This window comes from Castanea sativa, chromosome 6 (assembly GCF_040712315.1).
Source record: "Castanea sativa cultivar Marrone di Chiusa Pesio chromosome 6, ASM4071231v1".
Taxonomy (NCBI): Eukaryota; Viridiplantae; Streptophyta; class Magnoliopsida; order Fagales; family Fagaceae; genus Castanea; species Castanea sativa.
In genome coordinates, this window is record NC_134018.1 from 5,586,538 (window position 1) to 5,598,419 (window position 11,882).

At 35.3% G+C, this 11,882-nt stretch overlaps 1 protein-coding gene across 1 annotated transcript; it reads left to right on the plus strand.

The window, feature by feature from the left end:
* The first annotated feature begins 829 nt into the window (after window positions 1-829).
* Window positions 830-7,048, plus strand: LOC142640531 (ABC transporter C family member 3-like). The gene is made up of 10 exons (XM_075814663.1): window positions 830-3,263; window positions 3,483-3,569; window positions 3,682-4,332; window positions 4,541-4,705; window positions 4,992-5,286; window positions 5,421-5,629; window positions 5,746-6,051; window positions 6,225-6,288; window positions 6,372-6,611; window positions 6,718-7,048. The coding sequence occupies exons 1-10, from the start codon at window positions 864-866 to the stop codon at window positions 6,825-6,827; spliced, it is 4,527 nt and encodes a 1,508-aa protein (XP_075670778.1). The 5' UTR covers window positions 830-863; the 3' UTR covers window positions 6,828-7,048.
* Window positions 7,049-11,882: the final 4,834 nt, after the last annotated feature.

Sequence of the window (11,882 nt, forward strand, 5' to 3'; positions counted from 1 at the left end):
ATTTATAATTAGGATGGATATATTCATTGGATATTAAGGGTTGGTTTGATACTGTACAGCAGCACTTATTTTTATAATATTTTTTAATTCATACATGTTTACGTGGTACTTAAACATCGTTATTAAAAACTGTTAGAGCCACTATATATGCCCAAGGAAAGCCAGCTTTGATTCCCTCTCTATCTCAGCCTGTCATTTTGGACTACCGGAGCGGGCAGAATGCTAGAGCAAAAAATGCAGTCGTCTAAGGCCTGAAGCAAAAAAAAAGCCCTCAAATTTTAATCAATAGGGTTATTTATAATAAATAAATAAAATAATATATTTTACCAGATGAAAAATAAATAAAAAAGAAAGAAAAATGCAATGTTCACAATATTTTTCACAACACTTTAACAACTAATGTTAAGTAGTAGGTTATTATTGATGGCAAAAAAATAAATATAGTGATATTTTCAAATAAAAAATAAAAGCAACTTAAAACATAAAATTTGTTATAAAAAATATTGTGAATATTGCACTTCTAAAAAAAATAATAAGAGTTGAGTCAGTAAACTTTTATTAGTTCTCATTTAAGTCTACCACTTACACCACTTTTTTATTTACCACTATCAATCTGTCATATTAACAAATATGAAAAGTTTTGTCAAACTTTTTTTATTTATAAAACTTTTTTAAAAAAAGAAAAAAATTCTATGTAGTTTATATTAATTAGTAGTAATTTTACCTTTATTACAAGATAATTAATTTTCGCTTTAGGCGCCAAATGCATCAAGCCGCCGGACTACAGTTTTATAAATACCATGAATCTTTAAACTTAACATGCGTATCGAATCCATCCAACATCCACAAAAGCTCCACTAAAAATGGAACTTGTCCAATCCTCAAAGCACGGTATGTCAATCTTGTTCTCACACCACTACTCCTCAATCACGTACTCAGGTACTGATTTTCTCACAAAACCCATTTTCCTACGTGGGTTTTCCGGTTCTTTGCACTTGGTTTTGTTATCTGTGTTGTTTATCTCATGGTTGTGCAAGAAATTTAAGGTGGGGCATAGTGAAGGTCCAAAAGAGAAGTTTAAGAACAAAGGGAGTTTGTACTGTAAACAGACTGTAATTTGTTGTTTTGGTGTTTCTGTGTTTAGTCTAGTGTTATGTTTATTGAATTACTTTTATTGGTATAGAAATGGTTGGTCTGATGAAAGGCTAATGACCCTTTTGGATTTAGCACTCAGAACACTTGCTTGGGGTTCAGTATGTGTTTACTTGCGTACTCAATTGTTCAATTCAGCTAAATCAATGTACCCGTTTTTATTGAGAGTTTGGTGGGGTTTCTACCTCTGTAGTTCTTGTTATTGCCTTGCCATAGATGTTGTTCTTTATAGGAAACATGTTAATTTACCAGTTCAGTATTCTGTTTCCGATGTTGTCTCGGTTGTCTCGGGTTTCTTCCTCTGTTATGTGGGATATTTTGGAAAGAATGAGGGTGAAGATACCCTTCTTGAAGAACCTCTTTTGAATGGCAATTCTAGTGGTAGTAATGAAGCAGCTTCAAGCCAGTCTAAGGGGGTTGATACTGTAACCCCTTTTTCAAGTGCTGGATTTTTTAGCAATCTTACACTCTCTTGGCTGGGTCCTCTAATTGCTCTAGGCAACAAGAAGACTTTAGACCTCGAGGATGTTCCTCAACTTGCTCCCGGTGATAGTGTAGTTGGGGCCTTCCCCGTTTTTAGAAATAAGCTTGAGACAGAGTGTGGTACGGTTAATAATGTGACCACATGGAAGCTAGTGAAGGCATTACTCTTCTTTGCATGGAAAGAGATTCTTTTGACAGCCCTGTATGTGATGATCTACACATTGGCTTCCTATGTTGGACCATATCTTATTGACAATTTTGTTCAATACCTTAATGGGCGCCGACAGTACAAGAATGAGGGATATGTGCTGGTTTCAGTGTTTTTTGCTTCAAAACTTGTGGAATGCATCGCACAGAGGCACTGGTTCTTTAATTTGCAGCTGGTTGGAATTAGGGTCAGATCAGTCTTGGCTACAATGATCTATGATAAGGGTATGACTCTTTCATGCCAGTCAAAGCAGGGACACACTAGTGGGGAGATCATCAATCTCATGACAGTTGACGCTGAGAGGATAGGTGACTTTGGTTGGTTTATGCACGATCCGTGGATGGTCCTTGTTCAAGTTGCTGTTGCATTGTTAATTTTATATAAAAATCTTGGGCTTGCTTCAATTGCAGCTTTTGTTGCAACTGTACTTGTTATGTTGGCAAATTATCCATTGGAGAAATTCCAAGAGAAGTTTCAGGACAAGATAATGGAGTCAAAAGACAAAAGGATGAAGGCAACGTCTGAGATTTTAAGGAACATGAGAATTCTAAAGCTTCAAGGATGGGAGATGAAGTTTCTATCTAAAATTGCCAAGCTTAGGGAAACCGAGGCAGGATGGTTGAAAAGGTATGTATACGCTAATGCTATGACTACATTTGTCTTTTGGGGTGCTCCCACATTTGTGTCTGTGGCCACTTTTGGTGCTTGCATGCTAATGGGAATCCCACTTGAGTCGGGGAAGATCTTATCTGCACTTGCAACGTTTAGGATTCTTCAGGAGCCTATATTTAATCTTCCTGACACAGTTTCAATGATTGCACAAACTAAAGTGTCCCTTGATCGAATTGTTTCATTTCTTCGTCTTGAGGACTTGCAGTTTGACACAATAGAGAAGCTTCCAAGAGGTAGTTCTAATACAGCAATAGAGATTATTGATGGAAATTTCTCTTGGGATTTATCTTCCTCTAATCCTACATTGAAAGATATAAATTTGAAAGTGCAACATGGCATGAGGGTTGCTGTTTGTGGAACTGTTGGTTCAGGCAAGTCAAGTTTGCTTTCTTGTATCCTTGGAGAAATACCCAGGATATCTGGCACTGTTAAGTTGTGTGGGACAAAGGCCTATGTTGCTCAGTCACCATGGATACAGAGTGGCAAGATAGAAGAGAACATATTGTTTGGTAAGGAGATGGAAAGAATGAGGTATGAAAGGGTCCTTGAAGCATGTTCCTTGAAGAAGGATCTCGAAATTCTCTCGTTTGGAGATCAGACACTAATAGGTGAGAGAGGAATCAATTTGAGTGGTGGACAGAAGCAAAGGATTCAAATTGCACGTGCTCTATACCAAAATGCTGATATCTATTTGTTTGATGATCCTTTTAGTGCTGTTGATGCTCATACAGGATCCCACCTCTTCCGGGTAATTTCCTTTCCTACTCTAATGTCATTTCATTCTGATTAAAATGCATTTTTCCCCCCTTAATTTATTATATTATAAATTGGTGTTCTACAAATTTGAAGATAGTTTCTTGTTGTCAGTAGGGGTACTTGAATATTATTGCACTTTGTTCAGTCTTTGTTTTCTGTAGTTAATACATAGCTCTTTTTGAAATGGATTTACTTGATTCATACATGGCAGGAATGTTTGCTGGGCCTCTTGAGTTCAAAAGTAGTGATTTATGTTACTCATCAAGTAGAGTTCTTACCTGCTGCTGATCTTATCTTGGTGAGCCATTCACATTAAGTTTATTTCCACCTTTTTATTTATGATCTCAACTTATGAATGGATTGTTCCCCACTTTTCTATCTGTGAAATCAACTATTACATTTGTTGTTAGGTCATGAAAGAAGGAAAAATTACTCAAGCTGGAAAGTACAATGACATTCTTAATTCCGGAACTGATTTTATGGAACTTGTGGGAGCACATAAGAAAGCTTTGTCTGAACTTGATTCTGCAGAGGCAGGGTCAGTTTCTGAAAGTACAAATATGAGCAAGGATGTTGGAGATATGGATATTACTGATGGGGTTGTTGAAAAAAATGAAAATAAAGATGTTCAAAATGGTAAAACAGATGATGTTGTTGGATCAAAGGGACAGATTATCGAAGAAGAAGAGAGAGAGAAAGGTAAAGTTGGGTTTTCAGTCTATTGGAAATATATTTCTATGGCATACAAAGGAGCTCTTGTGCCCTGTGTATTGCTGGCACAGGTTCTCTATCAGATCCTTCAAATTGGAAGCAATTATTGGATGGCTTGGGCAACTCCAATCTCACAGGATGTTAAACCTACAGTTTCTAGCTCTACTCTTATAAGTGTTTATGTCGCTTTGGCCATTGGAAGTTCATTTTGCATCCTTGTGAGATCCCTGGTACTTTTTACTGCTGGGTTCAAGACAGCCACTATACTCTTCAATAAGATGCACTTATGCATTTTCCGTGCCCCCATGTCCTTCTTTGATGCCACTCCAAGTGGAAGAATCCTAAACAGAGTAAGTGGGAAATGTTTATGGGTATTTCCATATTGAAAGCTTCAAGAGTCATAGTTTACAATTTTATATAGCTTTTTCCTTCGGTTTAAACAGTTCTCCTCTCTCTCTCTCTCTCTCTCTCTCACACACACACACACACACACACACACACACACAAACATGATTGGTGTAGATATATTTATTGAATTGGCTGTATGTTTCCTGGCAGGCTTCTACAGACCAAAGTGCAGTGGATTTCAATATTCCATATCAAGTTGGGGCATTTTCCTTCGCGATGATCCAGCTTCTTGGAATTATTGCAGTAATGTCTCAGGTTGCATGGCAGGTTCTTATTGTTTTTATCCCAGTGATTGCAACCTGTATCTGGTATCAGGTATACCCACTGACTTTGTCACAGTGTTGTCTTACATTCTTCCTGAAACCATATAACTCTATACTTATCATACCGCCTTCTTTACATTTTGGGCTGTGCACATGCTACATGCTCTCTTAGATTAAATTTAAAACCTTTACTAAGAGATTTTTTTAAATGCTTTTTCTTAAGATTGGTTTTTTTTCAAGTTGCAAGGTGTATGGAGTGTTTTTTCATAAGATATTCCAATGTATTATAGTCATTCTTATGCAGAGAGAAGTGTTGTAACAAATATATTATTATGCAGCAATATTACATGCCTTCAGCACGAGAACTAACAAGATTAGTTGGTGTGTGCAAAGCTCCTGTGATACAACATTTCGCCGAAACAATTTCAGGCTCAACAACAATTAGGAGCTTTGATGAAGAGTCACGATTTAGGGACATAAATTTGAAACTCACAGATGCATATTCTCGGCCAAAGTTCAACGCTGCTGGTGCAAGGGAATGGTTGTGCTTCCGCTTGGATATGATGTCTTCCATCACATTTTTCTTCTCCTTGGTTTTCTTGATATTTATTCCTGAGGGAGTCATTGATCCAGGTAAGTAATTCCAATCTGGTGTACTAACAATGCTCCTTGCTGTTTGTTTTAATTTGGAAAAGGAATTCAAGTAATACTTTTCTAATTGTCCTTTTTTTTTTTCTTTTTAAATTCTTGTTTCCTTTTTCCTAAAGGCATTGCGGGCTTGGCTGTGACATATGGACTTAATTTAAACATAGCCTGGGTAATATGGGTTCTTTGCCAAATGGAGAACAAAATTATATCAGTAGAGAGAATACTTCAATACACTTGTATCCCAAGTGAACCTCCTCTTGAGATAGAAGAAAACCGGCCAGATCATTCTTGGCCACCAAATGGAGAAGTGGATATTTGTGATCTGCAGGTAGTTTTGGTCCATTACTATTTATTACCAACCAACCGTAATCTTGTTAATAAGGTCGTTCATGACTAAGATTTTTATGTGTTCCACATTAATTAATGATAAGGGGTGTAATGTAGGTAAGGTATGCCCCACATATGCCACTTGTTTTGCGAGGTCTCACATGTACTTTTCCTGGAGGAATGAGAACTGGCATTGTAGGGAGAACAGGCAGTGGTAAATCAACTCTCATACAAGCACTTTTCCGGATTGTTGAACCTGCTGCTGGTCAGATAATTATAGATGGAATCAACATCTCCTTGATTGGACTGCATGATTTGCGATCTAGACTAAGCATTATCCCTCAGGAACCAACAATGTTTGAAGGGACTATAAGAAGCAACCTGGATCCACTCGATGAGCATACCGATGGACAAATTTGGGAGGTGGGTTGATTTCTTCTTGGGTTATTAAAAGAATTTTCTCTTTGCTAAATTTGTTTGTAAAGTGGCCATGCGATGCCTTTATGATTTGCGGTCAATGGGTGGCATTTGCTTTTATTTATTTATTTATTCTGATTTATTCATTGCCTTAAATTTTTCCCCTTGAATTGTTTTAGGCTTTGGATAAGTGTCAACTTGGAGATAAAGTTAGGGAGAAAGAAGGAAAACTAGATTCCACAGGTTTGTCATTTCAGCTTCTTATGTGGAATATTATTAAACTATGTAATGGAAACATATTGCTTATATTCTTAGGGATGCTGCAGTTAGTGAGAACGGAGAGAATTGGAGTGTGGGTCAGAGGCAGCTGGTCTGCCTTGGCCGTGTGCTGCTCAAGAAAAGTAAGGTATTGGTGCTTGATGAAGCTACTGCATCTGTTGATACTGCTACAGATAATCTGATTCAGCAAACCCTCAGTCAACATTTTTCCAACTGTACAGTCATTACCATTGCACATCGAATAACTTCCGTTCTTCATAGTGACATGGTTCTGCTACTAAATAATGGTTAGTTTGACCATATGACTTTCTCTTACTTCTAATCTTGTTTCATGGTTTATATGATTTCATTGTAATCCTATGGCTTAGCAAATTTCTCTGGACCCTGCTGCAGGGCTTATAGAGGAATATGATTCTCCAAATAGATTGCTAGAAAACAAGTCATCGTCTTTTGCTCAACTTGTAGCAGAGTACACGGTGAGGTCAAGTTCTAGTTTTGGGTAAGTTAAGCAACTAAAGCTTACTAGTGGATGTCCAGGGCGATGCGCGTGTTCGTTATTAGTTATTTTATAACACTAATATGTGTTTAATGTTTGTGAAATTAATTTCGATTATGTATTATACGTCACTAAAATAATGAATGGAAAAAATTGTAACATAATAAATCCATAAGCAACCATAATTGATTAGACTCTAAAAATGCCACTATATGCCCTTTTTTGTTTGATCAGGTGTACTTGTATATTTAGTTATTACATTTGACCGTTTCCAATATAAAATTTTCTATTATTTCCTTTTCTTTTTCTTAGAAGTATTTTTTTTAAAGAAAACTCATGAAATTTTGAAGGCTAAACATCTAAGATTTAAGGTTTATAATTTCTAATTCGCAAAACTAAATATACATGCCAAGAGATTAAAAATAAAACAATAATTGAACATGAAAATATAAACTTATATTATTTCATAAACTTATACTATGCCAAGAGTTTAATTTTACTTACATCTGAGTACCTTAATCACTTACAAAGATTAAACATTTTCCAAAATATAAATAAAGACAAAAAACACATACCTTTTAGAAACCCCATATATTGTTAAAGCATTGTATCAAGCTTTGATAGTTTTGTTAAGAAGTTTAGATCATATGCACTTAAAACGAAAGCCAATTTCATGCTCTTGTTGACACTAATTTCTCACTCTTTGTCTATCTATCTCTCTAGTCTTATTTTTCTTTTGGCCTTTTGATATTTTGTGAAACTGGTATATATAAAAGAACATGAAAACTAACATTGAACGGAGAAAACTTTTCATTTTTTAAATTAATGAAATTAAAAGTGGAAGAGATCAAGAAGTTGGAAAAGGGAATAGAACCAAATTTTTTAATTTTCTGCATTTATGGCTTAAACTAATCATTGATCAAAAGGTTAGAGGTGAAAAATTAAAGGAAAAAGTACTCGTACAAAACGCCGCATGCCAGAACCTCATGCATTTCCGCATGAGTTCTCTACTTTTTTATATATATATATATATATATATATATATATATATATATATATATATATATATATATATATTGATTTGGGCTTACTTGGACTGTGCTGAACGATATTGACAAGATTTTGCTGATCTAGCTAGTGGTTTCTGTGTGTTGTAGGCATATTGTATGAACAAATGGTGTACACAGTACACTACTAAATATCAGATAATAAAAAATAGTGATAGTGTAGGTTGTAACTTTTATGTTTGAAGTAAGCTACATGCTGGACTTGATTCATGGCATTTTATTCCTCCATACAGTTTTCAAGTGAATACGAAATGCATCTGTTTAAGGCTTTGCTGTGAAATGGTAGGTTAAACGTAAGAGTTGTGCACTTCTAAGCAAAGGTCTAAGGTGCTTAAAGCCCAATCTCAAACACTTGGACAATCCTCTTCCTTTCTAATGTTGTCAAGAAAGAAAATTGAGGATTTTGTGTTTATAAATGAAAGAATGGAAAGCAAGCTCCATGGCTGGAGGAGCAAATATTTGTCTAACGCAGTTGCTCTATAATGAGTTTGACAAGGTTACTCTGATAAGATCAATTGTTCAAACAATCCTTTCATACACAATTTCAACCTTCCAACTACCAATCTTGCTCTATAATAGGCTTGACAAGGTTACCACTTACCAGGACGTTTTAATGGAATTCTGTTAAGTTAGAAAGATTCTACTTTCCTTTGAACTTGTGGGAATCTGTATGACACCCAGTACAATGTGGGCATTTAGGACTCAATAAGTTTGCTGAGATACATAGAGCATTGCTGTCCAAACTACCACGCAAAATGATCAATGCCATTGTCAAAAGCTTCTTTGAGGCAAACACTAAAGCAACAATGTTGTCAATTTGGAAGGGAATTTTAGGTGCCAGGGAAACCATTTGAAGAGGAGAATGATTTGTAATTGCAGATGGGAAGAAAGTGAATTTGTGGAAGGATCCATGGATCCTGTGGAATGAGGATTTTAAACCAAAAGCTAGAAGCCAATGAACCTCCAACCCAATGCTAGTTTCAAAGCTAACATTGCCAAACAATAAAGGTTGGGATAAATGGTGGCTAGAAAGCATATTCAGTCAACAATCTGTAGATATATTTGCTGTATCCGTATCTCCACAACCGCATTCTGTTTACTTGGGCATCAACTCTACCACTCTGTTGATCAATCTTTGCAAATAGGTCAAGACATGGATGTCATTGCTCCTTATGCTAGCAACGAACCTCTTAGTTCCTGAATTTATGAGAGCAGTAGCACCAATTTGGCTCTCCTGCAGGGTGTCAAGAGCTTCTATTATGCTTTGGTCTCCATTTGCGTGAACAACATCCTCTTCATTCTCAAACATGGATTAAAAAATTTATAAAAAAAAATACAAAAGATGGGATAATATGCAAAACGGGTCACAAGGCATCCCAATATATATGGGAATCTTTGGGTTTCTTTTTTTCCTATTGGATATTCTTTTTATCTGCATTGAACAACTTGCTAAATACAGGTTTTGTTACGAAGCACGGTTTAATACATCAAATTTCTGATCATATTTGCATTTTGGAGAACTGTATGAGTGTGGTTTCTATTAGAAGTTACTTTCCCTATATCAGTATATTGTCTTTGAAGGAAATCGAGTACTTACTATACAGTTGTTTAGACCCCTTAAACACACAATTGGATTAACCTAGTTAACAAGCCAAGTTATTACTTAATCCAAATTTCAGATCTAAGTTAACACAATCATATAATCATATTAAGCAATGCAGCAAAAAAATAAATAACACAATGACATGATGACCTAGGAAAACCAAATCGGTAAAAAACCTAGGGAGGATTTAACCTAGTTATCCTCAAGGTAAACCTGAATCCACTATGAAAGAATCGAAGTTTGAACAGTAGCGACTTAGACCACTAACATCCTATTGCTACCCACCAGTAGAAAACTTACTGACACGACCACGTGCAAGCTCCGAGACCACAGACTCCTTCTTTCTTGGATTCTCCAACAAGTACAAGCACTCTCGCTTGTATATCTTTAAGCCCTTAATGCAACAACTGAATGATCATCAAGTTCTTAACATAATCTTGATTCTTGATAACTCTAAGTATATGTGAAGGTAAACACCTCTAGATCTCATAAGAGATTCACACATACAACAATATAAGCAACAATAAGACTCTAGAACGATTTTGGGTACAAAACCCTAGATGCAAAAAGAGCCACACTCTTCTCTCTTTTAGAAGCCTTTAAAAACGTGCTTAGGGTTTCCTTTATATAGTGGGAGAAGTAGATCTGAAACCCTAATCCTTAATGGGCTTGAACTGCAGTTTAGGCTGACTTAAAATTCTGTAGAAAATTCATGATCCACGATTCTCGATCGATCGAGTCTATTCTTCGATTGATCGAGCCGTGCAGAAATAGAACAGTAATTTTCTGCAACTACTCGATTCCAAACTTTGAGCAAGTCTAAACTTAGACTAAATATTTTGATCATGGTTTGCCAACACAATACACATTGAAATTCTAATACATTAGTCACTAAGGTCTTAGAACCTAACAATCTCCCCCTTTGGCAATCCGTGACAAAACACATCACAAACATAAAATGCTCAAAGTTACAAAAAGCCTAATCAAATTTAAAAAGCACTAAACTCAATTCAACCTAACTACTATCTATTAGTTGCAAGTGTAGATAGCAGCACGACTGAATCAACCTGTATATTCCTGTAACACTTAACAAACACATAAATGCATGTGTGGAAAATACAAGTAAACCCATAAGAAACACAATATAAAAACAAAAGAAAACTAACTCTCCCCCTAAGTTAGATATATCAAAAAGTTTTTATATTCTCCTCTTTCAAAAACAAATTTAACTCCCCCTAAACAAAACAAATAGGATTCTCAAAGACATTTCATCTAGTTCTCCCCCTTTTTGTCACGTATTGACAAAGACAAATCAAACCAAGAGTGAACAAAAGACATACGCAACAAAGGATAGAGAATTAAGGGAACAAAAAACAATTCAACTCTATAGAACAAACTTCTCCCCCTATAAAAATAGGAAAAACAAAACAAGGTTTGGGAAAAACAGTTTTGGGGAAAATATAGGAGGTGGGGAAAATAAAAAACACACAAACCTAACTTAAAAAAAATTAAGTTGAGGATACACATGAAGAAAAATATTCTCTCTTTCAATAAATGCAAACTTGACACTATGTGACCCATAAACAATTGCATGAGTAGAGAAAATATTTGCACATTGATTATCTATCATATCTCTTAAGAAAAATATTTTCTATAGTTCACTCACAAAAATAGTATATACTAGAATGTATAAAGGACTCAAAAATCAATCAATCAATTTTTAAATCAAGTTGAGTACCCAATTTAGCAAAGTGTATGCATGGTAAGTGTGAAAACAATGAGAGATATGATTGCAAAACTGCAAGATGGATACAGAAACAATGCAATGCATGTGAATCCTAAACACAAATGATGCATGAAAAAAAAATTGGTCAAATACTTAAAAACTGAAAATTTGTCAGTTTCGATCGATGCTCAATCGATTGAATATCAATCGAGCCAGGCAGATTCAAATCAAAATTTTTATCGCAATTTCGATCGGTCGAGAGACAGTTTCGATCGATCGAAAATCTGGAAAACTTAAATTTTTGAAAAAAAAATCAATTTTATGTAGAAACTCCTTTTATGAATGAAATGCATGAGTATGAGATCAAAAGTTTTTTAAAAACACTTCTATTCAACCCAGATTTTCTAAAAACAAGATTTTAATCATCAAAAAGAATATTTTGCATCAAACACTATGGAAAACATAATCTTGGATGGCCATAACAAGATCACACACAATAATATGTACAAAGTTTAGCAAAGAGTAACTTGTGTAGTGTATGCAACTAGCGAAAGCTTGAGAGACATGTGAGGTGATATGTAAATAGTAATTAAGCACACTTTCTACAAAATTCATCACATACACTTAAAACAGACTATCCCTTAAAGAGTTACATCATATAACTCT

What these genes read in the sequence shown, in the direction of transcription:
- LOC142640531 (XM_075814663.1), top strand. Translation starts at nt 864, where the DNA reads ATGGAACTTGTCCAATCCTCAAAGCACGGTATGTCAATCTTGTTCTCA. An exon ending in GTGGAAGAATCCTAAACAGA is followed by an intron (nt 4,333 to 4,540) that starts GTAAGTGGGAAA and finishes GTTTCCTGGCAG; the next exon opens with GCTTCTACAGACCAAAGTGC. An exon ending in GGTTCTGCTACTAAATAATG is followed by an intron (nt 6,612 to 6,717) that starts GTTAGTTTGACC and finishes ACCCTGCTGCAG; the next exon opens with GGCTTATAGAGGAATATGAT.